The sequence below is a fragment of the Oncorhynchus keta genome, chromosome 3 (genome assembly GCF_023373465.1).
Source record: "Oncorhynchus keta strain PuntledgeMale-10-30-2019 chromosome 3, Oket_V2, whole genome shotgun sequence".
NCBI lineage: Eukaryota > Metazoa > Chordata > Actinopteri > Salmoniformes > Salmonidae > Oncorhynchus > Oncorhynchus keta.
In genome coordinates this window covers 6,890,746-6,909,929 of record NC_068423.1, presented here as the reverse complement: position 1 = coordinate 6,909,929, position 19,184 = coordinate 6,890,746, and the positions used below count along the sequence as shown (strand labels likewise).

Below are 19,184 nucleotides of genomic sequence, written 5' to 3'. Positions count from 1 at the left end.
GGCAGTCCTTCCCCGGGATGAAGAGCAGCTCCGTCTTGCCGAGGTTCAGCTTGAGGTGGTGATCCGTCATCCACACTGATATGTCTGCCAGACATGCAGAGATGCGATTCGCCACCTGGTCATCAGAAGGGGGAAAGGAGAAGATTAATTGTGTGTCGTCTGCATAGCAATGATAGGAGAGACCATGTGAGGTTATGACAGAGCCAAGTGACTTGGTGTATAGCGAGAATAGGAGAGGGCCTAGAACAGAGCCCTGGGGGACACCAGTGGTGAGAGCGCGTGGTGAGGAGACAGATTCTCGCCACGCCACCTGGTAGGAGCGACCTGTCAGGTAGGACGCAATCCAAGCGTGGGCCGCGCCGGAGATGCCCAACTCGGAGAGGGTGGAGAGGAGGATCTGATGGTTCACAGTATCGAAGGCAGCCGATAGGTCTAGAAGGATGAGAGCAGAGGAGAGAGAGTTAGCTTTAGCAGTGCGGAGCGCCTCCGTGATACAGAGAAGAGCAGTCTCAGTTGAATGACTAGTCTTGAAACCTGACTGATTTGGATCAAGAAGGTCATTCTGAGAGAGATAGTGGGAGAGCTGGCCAAGGACGGCACGTTCAAGAGTTTTGGAGAGAAAAGAAAGAAGGGATACTGGTCTGTAGTTGTTGACATCGGAGGGATCGAGTGTAGGTTTTTTCAGAAGGGGTGCAACTCTCGCTCTCTTGAAGACGGAAGGGACGTAGCCAGCGGTCAGGGATGAGTTGATGAGCGAGGTGAGGTAAGGGAGAAGGTCTCCGGAAATGGTCTGGAGAAGAGAGGAGGGGATATTCTAAAGCCGATTTAAATTAATAAAGCTTAATATCACCTATCCCTAACTGCCATTGGTAATAGAACAGTGACACTGTGTATGTGTTCAGATGCAGAGAGACCTGGCACTCAACGTATCCACAATGAGGGGATTACTAGGGATGTAACATTCACCGATACGAATCGTCACGATTCAAATGTTTAAGATTCTAGTCAAGTGCATTGGTCCGTAGACCCCAAACCTGTCCATATGTGGCATGCATCTGTCAGAAAATGTATTCAATCAAACATTATGAATTGCTGATTCACCATTTTTATTCTTGCTCATACATTTTTTTTTATTCTACCTCCTGAAAATACCTTGTTGTTGAAAAATTCTTACACAGGGACACTTGAAGTCAATCTTAAATTAATCATTGTTTGTCAGCGCGCTGGAGAGGTTCCAACCAACTCAATGCACCATAGTACACATGTCAATCAGGAGCTGTGCCTGGGCTGTCCCAACAGTTGTCTTATATATGGCTATACACAGACAAGTTATATTTGCATGATTTAGCATAATTAATTAATCATTACAGTTTTGTTTCATTCATGTGACCTACCAACACCTCACGGAGCTTCTCTCTAAGCTGAGACCTTGAAACTGAGATCTTTTGTTCTCAAAACAGTCTGGGTGTACTGCCAAATTGCAGCTAATGATAGGTGATTTGTACAGTCAGCCACTTGAATGAACACAGAAATTGGTTTATAGAACAGCACATAAATAGAACACAGACATTTGTTATAAACACAAACACAACAATTCCCATTAAAACCTCATCTCCAGTGTCGAACTAAGCATTTAACTGCTGATAGTCATTGATCTACAAGTAATTTTGCATGCCCCAGGCAATCTCAGTAGCCTGCTGTGGTCAAACTGCACACTGCCCAACTTTAAATGCTGACCAACACTAGGTAGGCAGCCTGTTCTTGCACATCTCTACGCAGGACCTTGCGCGATATTAGGCTTTAATTAGTTGAGTGACAACCTATGGAATTAGCTAGGTTATTAATAATGCTAAATATTCATGTCATAGCTAATTCGTAAACAAATATTGATTGAGACGTCACAAGCTCAAACATTTAATCTGCAAGAACTACAAGTTAATTAGCGGGTGATGGGGATTTCAGAATCAAAGTTGGGGAGACAAGAGGTTCTACATTGCACCCCCTTATCTGATTGTGGTAGTAGATGCTTAGTCTCCCTTATGGCTCTGCACAGGTGCCTACATAGTACATACATACGTGTATGTTATCACAATCACACCCTGGGTAGTTAATCATGAAGCGTACACCCCCACATTGCTTCTTCCCGGAGAGTTCTTTATTCCTGTCTGCACAATGAACTGAGAACCCAGCTGGCTATATGGACAGAGACAGTATATTCCGAGAGAGCCATGATTCTGTGAGACAACAGAGTATGTTACAGTCCCTGATGTCTCTCTGGAACGAGATCCTCGCCCTGAGCTGGTCTACTTTATTGTCCAGAGACTGAACATTAGCGAGTAATACACTCGGAAGCGGTGTTGGTGGCAGCATCATGCTGTGGGGATGTTTTTCTGAGGCAGAGACTGGGAGACTAGTCAGGATCGAAGGAAAGATGAACGGAGAAAAGTACAGCGAGATTCTTGATGAAAACCTTTGCCCCAATCTGAGGTGCTGAGCGCTCTGGAGCAGGTTAATATTCCAACAGGACAACGACCCTAAGTAGACAGCCAAGACAACGCAGGAGTGGCTTCGGGAGCTCCATCAGCAGCAGATTTTAATTTACAATGGAAAAATGTGTTTTTGCAACAGATGTTAATGCATGGAATCGTATCTTATTGCATGGAACGAGTTTGCATCAATCTCAAATCAAACCAATTCGCACCTAATCGTTTCATACTTATACGTATCGTTCCTGTATTTTATCGGAGCCAATGTATCTTGATAGCCAACGTATCAAATTGCCTTGAAAGGGAAAGATGCACACTCCTAGGGATTACTAATAATACAGTACAGCACAAATGTCCAGCAATAATTACACCCTTTTCATTCCATGTGCCTCAACTCTGCCTATATCTACACATGGTCTGGATATGCTTTTGCCAGATGGGTTAGGTTTAATCTGACATGTTCAACATAGTACCCGTTTGTGTCAGATATTACCTATCCTAACTGCCATTGGTTATAGAACAGTGACACTGTGTATGTGTTCACAGAAACACGTATGGAAAAGATGCACATCCCTAGGGATTACTATTAATACAGACTTGCAAGATGATGTGATTAAGTCCAGACTGACGGATGGGCTTGATACTGATGTCTCTGAATAGAGAGCCCTGGCACTCGGCATAAATATTTTACTAGAGACTTGTATTGTCTTTTTTTAAATTATTGAATGGAATGGTATCAGTTGTGGCGGTCATGAAATCATGCAAATGACTGCTGGTTTCTTGGTAATTGACCATTAATTAACAAACACTTTCAGAATCCCCAGGCCTCTATGCACACAAGCTGCTGATGCCTGCCTTTTGGAAGCCTTCTGGGAAGGCTTTCCACTAGATGTCGGGACTTGCTTCCATTCAGCCACGAGCATTAGTGAGGTCGGGCCACTGATGCTGTGCGATTAGGCCTGGCTCACAGTCGGCGTTCAAATTCATCTCAAAGGTGTTGGATGGGGTTGAGTCAACTTTGTGTTGCAGCACATGGTATGAAGGTGTGTAAGACCCCACACGTGGGCCATTTGGTTTTTCAGCTAAGTGTTAAGGTCTGTCCATTTTTCTTTAGTCCTGGTCAGTATTATGTTTCTCTGTGAGGAAGATGTGCCTCTGAGTTCAGAGGCCGTTTCCTAAAGCTTCAATTCAAGACTGACAACTCAAAATGCCTACACTCCTCTCTCCGTCTTGTAAGATGTCTCTTTCTCCTCAAAGTCTGTTCCATTTTCCATTAGTCGGTGTAGTTGGGAAGCCATAGCATGGTCCCCCCTGAACAGACCCTCTGTTTTTAGTCTTCTTATTCGACAGGTATTTTCCCAGTCTCCTGTCTGTCCTTCAGCTGAGTTTATCTCCATTTACAACTGCCAGGGAGCAGTTTTTATTAGGGTGGGTGTGACTCTTACGATGGCCTCATCATGGGGGATGGAGTTAAAAAATCTATGCTTAATCGTTTGTCTGTGTTACGAACATTCTTGTGAGAGGGAGTTGGGTTTTTTCCTGTCCAGCATCATGGGATGTTGAACAAGGAAACCTTTTATTAGACACACCACATGACCTCGGTCGTGTCTCTTGAGGGACAGATTTCAAACTTTTCCTGGTGTGACTGCTTCCTTTTTGTTTATACATCCTAGTGAACACTCTGTCAGCAATATCTCAGAAGAGCAGGAAGACAAGTCAGTTGTCTGTCTGATTCCATCTGCCTATAATTATTCCTGGTTGGCCAGAAACAACAGTCCCTTCCCTGATTCCTGAAAGGTTTATGACTCATGATATGAGGGTTGGGCAAAAAGGGGTCTTTGGGGGTGAATATAGAGAGAGATCACCCCGTCTCATGACAATCACACTATGGGAATGTGATCCCATGACCCCTAGAGTTACAACACCCCTCCCTACTCAAACTACTCCGACAGTTTCAGAAAAATTCTTGCTTGAGAAATTTCTCTTTTCTGTGAAGCTATTTTTTTTTAAATGGCTGATTTCGCCTCATAAGAAATGCAATGGAAATATGAGATTTGTGTCTTGGAGGGGTGCATTGATGTAGCTTTTCTTGTGTGCATGTCGTCGCATGTGGGATGCATTCAAACATTCACTCTATTTAATTTTTTTAATTGTAATTTCATCTGTATTTAACCAGGTACGCCAGTTGAGAACAAGTTCTCATTTACAACTGCGACCTGGCCAAGATAAAGCAAAGCAGTGTGACAAAAACACAGAGTTACACATGGGATAAACAAACGTACAGTCAATAACACCAATAGGAAAAAGTCTATGTACAGTGTGCAAATGTAGTAAGATTAGGGAGGTAAGGCAATAAATAGGCCATAGTGGCAAAATAATTACAATTTAGCATTAACCCTGGAGTGATGGATGTGCAGATGATGATGTGCAAGTAGAGATACTGGGGTGCAGAAATGAATAACAATTTGGGGAAGGTTGGGTGGGCTATTTACAGATGGGCTGTGTACAGGTGCAATGGTCGGTAAGCTGCTCTGACAACTGATGCTTAAAGTTAGTGACGGAGATATGTCCCCAGCTTCAGTGATTTTTGCAATTCGTTCCAGTCATTGGCAGCAGAGAAGTAGAAGGAAAGGCGGAATTGGCTTTGGGGGTGACCAGTGAAACATACCTGGTGGAGCGTGTGCTAAGGGTGGGTGTTGCTATGGTGACCAGTGAGCTGAGATAAGGCGGGGCTTTACCTAGCAAAGACTTATAGATGACCTGGACCCAGTATGTTTGGCGACGAATATGTAGTGAGGGCCAGCCAACGAGAGTATACAGGTCGCAGTGGTGGGTAGCATATGGGGCTTTGGTGACAAAATGGATGGCACTGTGATGGACTACATCCAGTTTGCTAAGTAGAGTGTTGGAGGCTATTTTTCAAATGACATCACCGAAGTCAAGGATAGGTAGGATAGTCAGTTTTATGAGGGTCTATATACAGATTACACACAATATTCTAATAGAAGAAACGTGGAAGAAAATGTTTAACTTAATTTTAAGGGGTCCTTATTACAGTGTAATTACACAAAGTATTGTAATACACTGTAGTAATATGTAACTGGTGGTAATTGCAGTCTAAGTACAGGGGTGTAACAACAAATACCTGTTACCATGCTGGTGGACAAGTTTCCAATAGCATCCCAATGCACTGTACTGTATTTCAGCCTGCACAAACCTCATGATCAGTGTTAGCCAATTGAAAACTGACCACCTCATTGCCACAACTCGGCAATAAAGATCTGGAGTGTGATGCCCAGGCCCAATGGCAAAAACGGGTTAACAAATGGTTCACATAAAAAAAAAACATACTTGTTGAATCATTTAATGTTGCATTTGACAATGGGTCAATTACTTTAACCATTTTTTTTTTATTACATTAAGAAACAGTAATGGTTTAAATTGATGCTTGCCAAATTGTAAGCCTATTAAGCTTGGCTGAATAATGGTTTATAAATACACTTAATGGTCAACACAAACTCTTATTCCATTATGTAACCTTGCCAGGGATTTAATGTTGAGGAACAGTCTCACTTTTGGATGGGATGCATTGGTGCAATTTATTTAACGGTGCAATTTATTTAACGACGAGTTTGTCATTCTTGCTATCAATCTGGCCATCTAGAATTCTTCTTCTTCGATTAGGTTTAACGGCGGTTGGCATCCAATACACGTTGCATCACCTTATACTTTGCTTAATTAAAAAAAAAATGTTTTTAAACACTACACACTAAAAATAATAAATACCATACTCCACTATTTAAATCGATTTAGTCCTACTTCAGGCCGACAGCCTTGAAGGATGGGACACCACCACTTAACACACCCTGTAACTCTTCTGATGTCAAGTCTCGCACACTCAAAAACCTTTCTGCAACCTCTATTTTCTGCAACTCACAATCCATCCCTGCAATACAGTTGATAACCATTGCCATAAATGCCCAAAAACCTTACTGAAACATATCAATTGTTTTATCCCTCTGGTACTGGTACAAATCTACTACTCACACCACTCCGCTCAGGATCCCTCCCCTTTGATCCATCTTCCTCTACTTTCTTCACTGCCTCAGCGTATGACAACTTCTTCACGACTCTAACCCTGGAAGCCTCAACCTGCCTCTCTCGCACAGGACATTTCTGATCCCCAGCCCCATGGACACCCCCACAATTAACACATACCACTACTTTCCCCAATGCTATACATTATTTTGTCTCCTGCCCTTCTGCATACTCCTCACACCTAGGAACCTCCCTCCTACACACTGCTGCAACATGCCCATAAGCTTGACACCTGTAACAACGTAATGTAGTCAGCACAAATGCACTTCTATATCCTAACATCACTTTGTCGGGGCAAAAACTCAACATCAAAATTCAACAGGAAAGACAATGACTTCTGTTTCTCCACTGATGCCACCCTGTCTGTGTCGCCTCAAACGATGAGCATCACAAATACTGTGAATTTCCCCCTTCAGTTGGTCAGCTTTCACATTTACCACTATCCCAGTAATCACAATTTTCAATGGTGCCCTTTTCTTGAGAGAGCAAAACAACAATTCACATCTCTTGCCCCCACACGTTTAACATGTAGCGCCTGATCCCTCTGACCAACAGAAACACATAATTATCACAAGACCACTTATGGTTACCCTCAGATTCCACAGCACCCAATTTTTATTTATTTAACATAGTTATTTATTTAACTTGGCAAGTCAGTTAAGAACAAATTCTTATTTACAATGATAGCCTACTCCAGCCAAACCCGGATGACACTGGGCGAATTGTGTGCTGCCCTATGGGACTCCTAATCACAGCCGTGTGATGTGATACAGCCTGGATTCAAACCAGGTACTATGGTGGCGCCACTTGCACTGAGATGCAGTGCCTTAGACCGCTGCTCCACTCGGGAGCCCAAACTTCAAATGGATCAGCCAAAAGGCAAGGGTCCCCTTTTTCCAAAAACTACCACCTCACAATCTCCCTAAAATCAGCACGAACCTCCTCCGGATGTAGCGCTCAAAAGTGCGTCCCACTTGTAAAGCAGCTGCTTCATCTTGATGTTATTCTTTATCAATAGCTACCACAACGATTTCCCCTTTTCAAACACGCGCGCTCTCTTTCTCCCGGATTCATCGATTTCCTGGAGCGTGACGTCCCGGCAATCTAGAATCACAACAACAAGCTGACTTCTGCCCCATGGGAGCGTTTACATCGTTAGTCGACGCTTTACCGGACACAGACTAGCCTACAGACTATACTTTAACACAAAGTTTGCTCAAAATAATAGCCTCTTACATAGGCTTCATTTTCTTTACTAGATTTTGCGGGACGCGATGGAAGAAGAGGTACATTTGGCATGCCTGTTTCACCATTGCCCCTTTGCTTGGTTAATGTCTGCTACAACTTTGAGGCAGGAGACACTTCACGTGGAGCTCTTGTAGGATTTTGAGCTCGATATAGGCTACTCGTGCTTTTTTATAGAATGCGTTCGTGCTCATTAATATATACATTTATCTACGCAGGCTCATGGCAGGATATCGGTGAATAAATACCAACCGACGGAGTTGAAAGTCAAAGAAGAAGAGGACCATGGCGATTTCAGTTATCAAAGTAAGAGTGTTGGCTGATTATTACTGGATAAGTGTTGTGGTTTTTAAAAAATCCTCAATTCCCTTTTTTCTTAATTTGCTATTTACTTTAGTTTATTGTTATGTGGAAGATGAATTATGGGACTGGTTAATTGCATTTTGATTACATAGAGAAAACATATCAATGAATATTGGCAGAATAAGTGGCCCACGCGCTATTGCAGGGGTAGGCAATCCTGTTCCTGGAATGCCACAGGTACTGCTGGATTTTGTTTAATCTAGGCCCTGATCAGGGGTGCGTTCAGTTCGCTTGAACGTTTGCTGCGTTGCGGAACGTTTTCTACTGAACTACATGTTTTCACAAAACGTTCTTTAACAGACTTGAAGCAACGAGTGACGTATTTAAAGGGCAGGGGTGCATTTTGAACTCGCAACCCAGCCCTTCCTGTTTTTTCAACTGGTCGATCAGTGCAGCATGGCTTCTGTTCAGTTGAACACTCTATTACGTTTTTATGTACTGAACGCAGCCCTGACCAACTGAGCTAAAAATGAACACACCTGGTCTTCGAGGTCAGTTAAATCAAAAACATGAAGTGCCTGCAGCACCCCAGGACCAGAGTGCAGGCGTAGGCAACCATCTTCTTTCCCTCCCTGTGAAGTGTACATGTCCTTCTCTGAGAAGGGAATTCGAGAGCTACAGTATAAGGTTCTATCTGCAAAAAGATGATTCTGAGATAATTGGCTTTAAAGTTCCGAACCTTCATTGGTTTGAATGGTGTCAGCAATTTATATCTTGTATTATTTTGAATATAACATTAATTTGGGGGTATTAAGAGTACTATATAGGTAGAGAACATTGAACAGAACAAGGCTATATCATTAACAAAATACTTAATTGATTAATTAAATGCCACTAATTAGTAAGGAGCTCCCCACACCTGGTTGTCTAGCTAGCTGCAGATTCATGCAGGGTAGTAACGTCATGAGTTGTGATTATGGTCCATTGTTTAGCTAGCGACGTGTCTTAACAAAAGACTCCACTCTAATTTTGACAAAGTATTTTCATTTCAAGTTAGTGTACTGTTAGCTACCTAGCTAATGAAGCTGGCTGGCTTGCTAACTAACATTACGTCATGCATTGGATTCATTGTTTACCTAGCTAGCTATCTAGCTATATGTCTTAACAAAAGAAGCTTGTCTTAGTGTGCCAGAGTGCATAATAATATTTTAACGTTCAACACCAGTTGAATATGTCCGGTGTCAGTAAACGTCATCAACAAAGTGTAATTCAATTGTTGCCAGCAGCACAGTTAGACGCCAATGCTCTGGATAACATGAAACAAGCCTAACCAGCTCTGCTAGGGTGAGTAAAATGGTCAGAGTGGGGTGTTTTCTCATTGTGTCTGGAAGTAGTTAGCCAGTTTTCTTGGGTGCTTGACTAGTTGTGAGGTCAGAGCTTTCAGAACAAGCTTACTTATTGAGGATCCAGTGTGCGCTCTGAACGTGAAACACTCTGAATTTACAAACAGACAATCTGACAGCAGAGTTGCAGTCACTAACACTCTGGATAACTTCTTATGGCAGATGACACTCATAGGACTTCATGTTACACAATACATGTATGTTTTGTTCGATAAAGTTCATATTTATATCCAAAAATCTGAATTTACATTGGCTCGTTATGTTAAGTAGTTCCAAAACATCCAGTGATTTTGCAGAGAGCCACATCAATTTACAGAAATACTCATAATAAACATTGATAAAAGATCCAACTATTATGCATGGAATTATATACACGCTTCTCCTTAATTAATGCAACCGCTGTGTCAGATTTCAAAAAAACTTTACAGAAAAAGCACACCATGCAATAATCTGAGTACAGCGCTCAGACAACAAAACAAGCCAAACAGATACGAGCCATGTTGTGGAGTCATCAGAAGTCAGAAATAGCATTATAAATATTTACTTACCTTTGATCTTCATCAGAATGCACTCCCAGGAATCACAGTTCCACAATATATGTGTGTTCGATAAAGTCCATAATTCATGTCCAAATAACTCCTTTTGTTAGCGCGTTTGGTAAACAAATCCAAACTCGCGAGGCGCGGGCAAGTCCAGGCGAAAGTTCAGACAAAGTTCAAAAAGTTATATTACAGTTCGTATAAACATGTCAAACGATGTACAAAATCAATCTTTTGGATTTTTTACACAAATCTTCAATAATGTTCTAACCGGAGAATTCCTTTGTCTTTAGAATCGCAATGGAACGCAGGTCGTTCTCACATGAGCGCACGTGATCAGCTCATGCCACTCTGGCAGACCCCTGACTCAATCCGCTCTCATTCCCCCCTCCTTCACAGTAGAAGCCTCAAACAAGGTTCTAAAGACTGTTGACATCTAGTGGAAGCCTTAGGAAGTGCAATATGAACCCATAGACAGTGTATATTCGATAGGCAATGACTTAAAAAACTACAAACCTCAGATTTCCCACTTCCTGGTTAGATTTCTTCTCAGGTTTTGCCTGCCATATGAGTTATGTTATACTCACAGGCATCATTCAAATAGTTTTAGAAACTTCAGTGTTTTCTATCCAAATCTACTAATTACATGCATATATTATCAACTGGGCCTGAGTAGCAGGCAGCTTACTCTGGGCAACTTATTCATCCAAACTACTCAATACTGCCCCCAGAAGATAACATAACAGCCTAACCAGCTCTGCTAGGACGAGTAATGTTCAGTGAGCGGTTCTCTCTCGCTTAGATGTCTGGAAGTAGCTGGCAAGTTAGTACAGAATGGTCAGATCAACCCTTAAAGAGATGGGTGGGGCTAAGGCTTAAGAGGGTGTGAATGGGTGTAGACAAAGAAGAGCTCTCTAATAGTAGTACCAAAACATTGAAAGATGGTTTTCTCAAAAGTGAGTTTACAAGTTGATCAACTTTCAAATACAAATTACTTATCCATTGTTTCCTCAAATGCAGTGTATGATATATCAGAGGTGTGGACTCGTCACATGACTTGGACTCGAGTCAGACTCTAGTCACATGATGATTTTAGACTCAACTTGACAAAATAAAAAAAACATTGCAACTCGACTTTGACTTTAACACCAATGACTTGTGACTTAACTTGGACTTGAGCCTTTTGACTCAAACTGACTTGATACCCTCCCCAAGCCCAAATATAAAAAAGTATGCTATTAAAAAAGTGTTCAGCGCATCAATTCTTCATTTAACGGATTACAGTTTGAATCAGAGAGCAGCCAATCAAATTGTGCCAGCGGAGAAAAAGTTGCGCGTGGCAGTGCAGAGGAACGTCGGCAGGTGAATTCAGACGGAGCCCTTGGAAAGATGATACCCCAAATTATTATTTTTGGATATAAAGACTACAATGTAGTCAACAAACAACAGATTGCAACTTGGAAAACATGCGAGAAGAAAATTAGACTGCGGCGCAACAACTTCCAACTTTGTTTGACATTTGAAGCTGCACAAAGAAAGGAAACACTTTGAAGTTTGTGGAAATGTGAAAGGAATGTAGGAGAATAACACAATAGATCTGGTAAATGGTAATACAATGAATAAACCAACAGTTATTTTGTATTTAATTGTACCTTTTGAAATGCAAGAGACAGGCCATAATGTATTATTCCAGCCCAGGTGCAATTTAGATTTAGAGCAGTGTATGTGCAAAACTTTCAACTGATCCAAAGAACCATTGTATTTCTGTTCAAAATGTTGTATCAAGACTGCTCAAATGTGCCTAATTTGTTTATTAATAACTTTTCATGTTCAAATTGTGCATTCCTCAAACAATAGCATGACATTATTTCACTGTAATATCTACTCTAAATTGGACAGTGCAGTTAGATTAACAATAATTTAAGCTTTCTGCCAGATAGATCAGATATGTCTATGTTCTGGGAAATGTTCTTGTTACTTAAACCTCATGCTAATTAAATTAGCCTACATTAGCTCAACCGTCCCATGGAAGGGACACCGATCCCAAAGAAGATTTTATAAAATTATTGTAACTTTATGATAGGATTGTTTTAGGTGTCTAGAGTATATGTGGAGAGAGAGAGCACTACAATATTAGTTTGTTTCATTGATGTTTATCTCATGGCTACCCATATATTTCCATGAAAATATCAAGTTTATTTGGAAAGTAATAAATATATATTTTTAAAAGCATTCATGATTTGTGTAAATTTAATATACTAACTATTACTCTTGTTAAAAATTTGAATTTCAATTTGGTGAAGAGCACATGACTTAAGGACTTGGGACTTGTCGGTCTTGACTTGGGACTTGAGTTCTAAGACTTGAGACTTACTTGTGACTTGTAAAAAGGGTACGACGCAATGGCGGAGGCATGCAGAGGCCAAATTGAGTTCTGAACCGCATCGCCATGCGCATCCCAAATTTTGTAACAATGCGGTGGTTCTGTATAGCTCTGCATTGACATCTTTGGTTGATGGTAGGTGGGGGCGGGAGTTCCTGTATAAACACAAACTCACTTCCTTGACAACAGCTCTGCGCTGCTCTGCGAAGCACAAGAAGTATGAGCGTAAATACTGCACGGCCAATGCAGACGTTGTATTGACCATGCAGCACTTTTTACCCTGCAAGATCAAGAGTAATGCTGGTTTTCTGTTCTACCAGATAATTTGTTCCCACCTGTTGTCCCAGGTCTAAATCAGTCCCCTACACTAACGTAAACCTAGGAATAGGGAGTCTAGAGCCCTGATTTGGATTGGTCACATGACAATTTATCATGTGGAGATTTACTAAGCTCTAACTCAAGATCTTGTTTGTTTTTGCCAGGGCCAGGAGGGAGCCCAAACTCACACTCCGACGGTGGGAAGACTTCCTCAGAGTCAGGGGAATCAGACAGAGAGCTGCCCAAATCAGACAGACCGCACAACTGCTCTCTGTGCAGAAAAGGATTTTCCCAATTGGGACATCTGAAATTACACAATAAAACGCATACAGGAGAGAAACGCTATGTCTGTATTCAATGCGGGAAGAGTTTCGCAAGGTCAGACTATTTAAAAAAACATGCGAAAATTCACAGTGTAGAGAAACCATACAAATGCTCTGTGTGCGGCAAGGTATTTGCTAGGTCAGACATCTTAACCATACACAAGAGAGTTCACACTTCAGAGAGGGTGCAGCATCCCACCAAAGAGAAACTCTATCCCTGCTCTCAGTGCGGAAAGCGGTTCTCTCAATTGGGAAACCTCAAATCGCATGAGAGCGCTGTGCATGCAGGAAAGAAGCCTTTCAACTGTCCTGAATGCGGAAAGGGGTTCTCACATTTTGGTAACATGCAAAAACACCAGCGTGTGCACACTGGAGAGAAACCATACATGTGCCCTGATTGTGGGACAGGTTTTTCCAGATCACATCACCTCAAAACACATCAGCAAATTCATAAAGGGGAGAAGCCTCACTTATGCACTGAATGTGGGAAGGGTTTTGCTAGGGCAGACTCTTTAACGGCACATCAGCGAGTGCACAGGCTAGACAACAAGCCGTACGGCTGTTCTGCCTGTGGCAAAGCCTTCTCTTCATTTGGAAACTTAACGCAGCATCAGAGAATTCACACCGGAGAGAAACCATATCAGTGCTCTCAGTGTGAGAGAAGCTTTGCTTTTTCAACAGATTTGAAAAATCATCAGAGGAGACACACTGGAATGAAACCATACTATTGCTCGGACTGTGGGAGAAGTTTCACAACGGCATCTTCCCTAAAATCACACCAGAAAATTCACAAATTATAAAAGTCATGGTCTCTGTGTGGTAGTAATGTCTCTCTACATTGTCAAACACTAGCGAAATACTCAGCTGTCAAAATGCTGCCGATGGGGAAACCTTGAGGCTCACATTTTTCTTAGGAGTACTAGAGGCACAATATTCTCATGGTTTAATCCTTGATTTAAAAACAGCATAGGAATTCAATGTTTTGTTTTTAATACAGTTATTTTGGTTAATTGGATGGTTATTTTTACACTGAAACACTAAATCTCTTTAATGTTTGAATGTGATTACTACATAGCTCCAGTTGTGTGAATTTTATTCTATATATGTTGATAATGACGAGCAAAAAACATGACTATAGGGAACCAGAATCTCCTGCAAATTATGTTAACTTTTTGTTGTATAACCTGCATTTGTCATAAGAGGGTCAGGACACATTACATTGCAATCACAAAACATATGCAATGTCATAAGTTATATTGACAAACTTTAGTTGCAAACTCATTTGAAGCATTTATGCTTTAATTTAGTCCTCTGTCACTAGTTCAGTTGGTAGAGATAAGAGTGTCTGCTAAATGGCATACTGACTGGCTGCATCACTGCTTGGTATGGCAATAGCACCCCCCTCGATCGCCTGGCGCTACAAAGGGTTGTGCCGACAGCTAAGTACATCACTGGGGCTGAGCTCCCTGCCATCTAGGACCTCTATCAGGTGGTTGACTTGACAGCTCATGCAGTTTTAGTGTTCTGATTACAGAGTTCTGATCATGGAACACCATGTGTCTACACCTACACAGTTGCCACATAAAAATAAAAAAAATGATAGAGATGGAATTCCCGGCACAAATATTTTACAAAATGTTTAGATTTAGGCTATAAAATTGATTTTATCAAAGAAAACGGCACTTCATTTGATCAATGGGATACTCAGGAAGAGAAATAAGAGCAAGATATCAGAATGTAAGTCATAATTTTACTTTCAGATGTGAAAGTCTAAACTGTCATGGCGGAAAATGTTTTGTTGATTGCTCTTCTCAAACAAAAGCATGGGAATTGTTCTCTGTAATAGCTATTTTAAATTGGAAAACGTAGTTTGATTACCAAGATTCTAATCTTTTGAAGGGTGTAAGACACTTGCATTTTCAAGAATGTTTAATGTTACAAAATTGTATTTTTAGTTGTCACTCTGAAATTTCCCCTGATGTTGGTCCCTGTACGGGGACAACAGCCACAATTAACCTGGGAAGGAAAGAAATTTCACAAATTAACTTCTAACAAGGCATACCTGTTAATTGAAATGCATTCCAGATGAGTACCTCATTAAGCTGGTTGAGAGAATGCCAAGAGTGTGCAAAGCTGTCAAAGCAAAGGGTTGCTACTATGAATAATCTCAAATATATATATTTTAAACTTTTTTTGGTTAGTACATGATTCTATATGCGTTATTTCATAGTTTGGATGTATTCACTATTATTCTACAATGTAGAAAATAGTCAAAATAAAAGAAAACTCCAAAAAATGAGTAGGTGTGTCCAAACATTTGACTGGTACTGTATATATTTGCAAAAAAATATGGGGGATTGGAAATAATGCAGACAATTGCGCTGATCGAAGCTACAATCTGCAATATTAAAGCTGATCTACACACTAAAAATAAAAAGTTGAGGGAGCATGCAATTGGTATGCTGACTGCAGGAACATCCACCGGAACTGTTGCCACAGAATTGAAAGTTAATTTCTTTACATTAAGTCGCCTCCAATGTAATTTTAGACAATTTGGTAGTACGTACAGTGCCGTGAAAAAGTATTTGCCCCCTTCCTGATTTCTTTTTGCACATTTGTCACACAAATGTTTGATCAAACACATTTTAATATTACACAAAGATAACCCAAGTAAACACAAAATGCACTTAAGTGATAGCTTTTTTTCACTTAATAAATAAAATTATCCGAACCTTCTTGGCCCTATGTGAAAAAGTAATTGCCCCCTATACCTAATAACTGGTTGTGCCACCCTCAGCAGCAACAACTGCAATCAAGTGTTTGCAATAACTGGCAATGAGTCTTTCACATCACTGTGGATGAATTTTGGCCCACTCTTCTTTGCAGAATTGTTTTAATTCAGTCACATTGGAGGGTTTGAGAGCATGAACTGCCGTTTTAAGGTCACCCCACAGCATCTCAATCAGATTCAAGTCCAGACTTTGATTAGGCCACTCCAAAACCTTTTTTAAATTTTTTTTTAAGCCATTTAGGAGGTGGACTTGCCAGTGTGTTTTGGATCATTGTCCTGCTGTAGAACCCAAGTGCGCTTCAGCTTGAGGTCACAAACTGATGGCCGGACATTCTCCTTCAGAATTGTTTTGTAGAGAGCAGAATTCAATCACAGCGAGTCATCCAGGTCTTGAAGCAGCCCCAGACCATCACACGACCACCACGTTTGACTTTTGGTATGACGTTCTTTTTCTGAAATGCTATGTTACTTTTACGCCAGATGTAACGGGATGCACACCTTCCAAAAAGTTCAACTTTTGTCTCGTCAGTCCACAGAATATTTCCTCAAAAGTCTTGGGAATCATCAAGATGTTTCTTGCCAAAAGCGAGACGAGCCTTTGCTCTTTTTGGTCAGCAGTAGTTTTCGCCTTGGAACTCTGCCATGGATGCCATTTTTGCCCAGTCTCTTTCTTATGGGTGAGTCATGCATACTGACCTTAACTGAGGCAAGTGAGGCCTGCAGTTCTTTAGATGTTGTTGTGGGTTCTTTTGTGACCTCTTGGATGAGTCGTCGCTGCACTCTTGGGGTAATTTTGGTAGGCCGGCCACTCCTGGGAAGGTTCACCACTGTTCCAAATGTTCTCCATTTGTGGATAATGGCTCTCACCGTGGCTCACTGGAGTCCCAAAGCATTAGAAATGGCTTTGTAACGCTTTATAGACTGATATAGATGTCAATGACTTTGTTTCTCATCTGTTCCTGAATTTCTTTGGATCGCGGCATGATGTCTTGCTTTTTGAGATATTTTGGCCTACTTCACTTTGTCAGACAGGTTCTATTTAAGTGATTTCTTGATTCAATAAATAAATAAATAACGTGTTTTTATCAAAGCAATCACTTTTGCATGTGAAAACACAGAATTCTACTCATTACTCCACGTGCTTAACCTATCTCACTTTTGTATTCAGAATAGGGCACTGGGGCAGCCCAGCTCCAAAACTAATGCAATCAACTTCAACACTTTGACTCGGGCCAGGCCTTAGCCATTAATAGAATCCCCTCTATGCTAAGTGTAGCTAACAGTGTTCAGCCAATTAGGTGACCCTTAACAAAGAGTCATGCCTTGGTCCATTTGTGCAGTGTTTGGCTGACCGCCATATGCAACTTCATGGTGTAGCACGAGCATGATGGTGGTAACTGTTTTATTAAGATTGTCGGCATATTCCTTCTAAGTTGGTAAAAGATAAAACTGATGCTATTGCAGTCTGAATAGAACATGTTTAATGTACCTGCTGGCTCAAGGGCCAAATTAATGTGCTAGCCGACGTAGCCTACAATGTGCGTCGATGATAGTGGACCCTTCAAAAGACAGGTAATTAGCGACCACTAGCGGCTGTCCAGGTTGTGTTGTTTGGTCCTCCCTTTTACGATTTGTAAAAGTGGTTTATTAGGCTGAAGATGACATATTATGGTGAACTGCACAGGGGGGTGAAGTGCATGGTGATGATCTTGATGCTCATTTCCAATAAATGTATTTCTATAACCAGTTTTCTTAAATAATTCCTTATTTCTTTATAAAATAAACTGAAAACATATCAGCTAACCACGATATGGCAATCAGAAGCAGACTATGCAGTTGATGATGTGACGCACAACCAGGTTGACACAATGCAACGTCTTCAATCCACCAAACTACTTGAGGTTTAATTCTGTATCGATCAGCCGTGTAAAATGGTGCCGGAAGAAATGGCAGCAATTTTATGGGCGCCTAACCAATTGTGCAACAAAGAAAATTGCGTTATTTGTAACTTATTTTGAACATAATGTTTCTGCCACTGTATTTTACTGCAAAAAAAGCTTCTGGATTTCAGGACAGCGATCACTCACCTAGGATTTGACTAAGATTCTTTTCTTCAACAAGCAGGAAGCACAGTATATACTGCGAACACCCGACAAGGCCGACATCCCCGTTATTGGCAAGAGAAAGAGACGCAGGTATAGAGGACACAGAGCGGGGTGCCTCATAAGAATCTGGAGAAGGCGAGAGGGAAAGCTGCCGTTACCGTCAATATTACTCACCAATTTACAATCATTGGACAATAAATTAGATAGGTACGATCACGAATATCCTACCAACGGGACATAAAAACTGTAACATCTTATGTTTCACGGAATCGTGGCTGAATGATGACATGAATTTTCAGCTAGCAGGATATACGCTGCGCCGGCTAGATAGAACAGCACACTGGTAAGACGAGGGTGGGCAGTCTGTGCATATTTGTAAACAGCTTGTGCACGAAATCTAAGGAAGTCTCAAGATTTTACAGTATAGAAAGTAGAGAGTATCTTATGATAAACTGCAGACCACACTATTTTTCAAGAGAGTTTATCTATACTTTTCGTGGCTGTTTATTTACCACCACAGATGGACGCTGGCGCTAAGACCACACTCAGTCAGCTGTAATAAGCAAACAGGAAACAGCTCACCCAAAGGCGGTGCTCCTAGTGGCCGGAGACTTCAATGCAGGGAATCTTAAAACAGTTTTACCTCATTTCTATCAACATGTTAAATGCGCAACCAGAGGTGAAAAAAAACTAGATCACCTGTACTCCACACACAGAAATTAGTACAAAGCTCTCCCTCCTCCTCCATTTGTTAAATCTAACCACAATTCTATCCTTCTGATTCCTGCTTACAAGCAAAAATGAAAGCAGGAAACACCAGTGACTCAGTCTATAATAAAGTGGTCAGATGAAGCAGATGCTAAGCTATAGGACTGTTTTGCTAGCACAGACTGGAATATGTTCCGGGATTCTTCCGATTGCATTGAGGAGTACACCACAAGTCACTGGCTTTATCAAAAATTGCATCGAGGACGTCGTCCCCACAGTGACTGTACGTACATACCCCAACCGGAAGCCATGGATTACAGGCAACATTCGCACTGAGCTAAAGGGTAGAGCTAGCACATTCAAGGTGCGAGACTCTAACCCAGAAGGTTATAAGAAATCCTGCTATGCCCTCCAACAAACTATGCCCTCCTTGCAAACTACTACAAAGGGAAGCACAGCCACGAGCTGCCCAGTGACACAAG

The 19,184-nt window shown here is 41.4% G+C and overlaps 1 protein-coding gene across 1 annotated transcript; it reads left to right on the top strand.

Annotated features, from left to right (window-relative positions):
* The first annotated feature begins 7,465 nt into the window (after positions 1–7,465).
* On the top strand, positions 7,466–17,637 carry LOC118365357 (zinc finger protein 239-like). Its single transcript, XM_035747516.2, has 3 exons — positions 7,466–7,870; positions 8,048–8,135; positions 12,940–17,637. The coding sequence occupies exons 1-3, from the start codon at positions 7,859–7,861 to the stop codon at positions 13,896–13,898; spliced, it is 1,059 nt and encodes a 352-aa protein (XP_035603409.1). The 5' UTR covers positions 7,466–7,858; the 3' UTR covers positions 13,899–17,637.
* Positions 17,638–19,184: the final 1,547 nt, after the last annotated feature.

Coding starts and splice junctions, on each gene's coding strand:
- LOC118365357 (XM_035747516.2), top strand. Junction 8,136..12,939: donor TGGCGATTTCAGTTATCAAA/GTAAGAGTGTTG, acceptor TGTTTTTGCCAG/GGCCAGGAGGGAGCCCAAAC.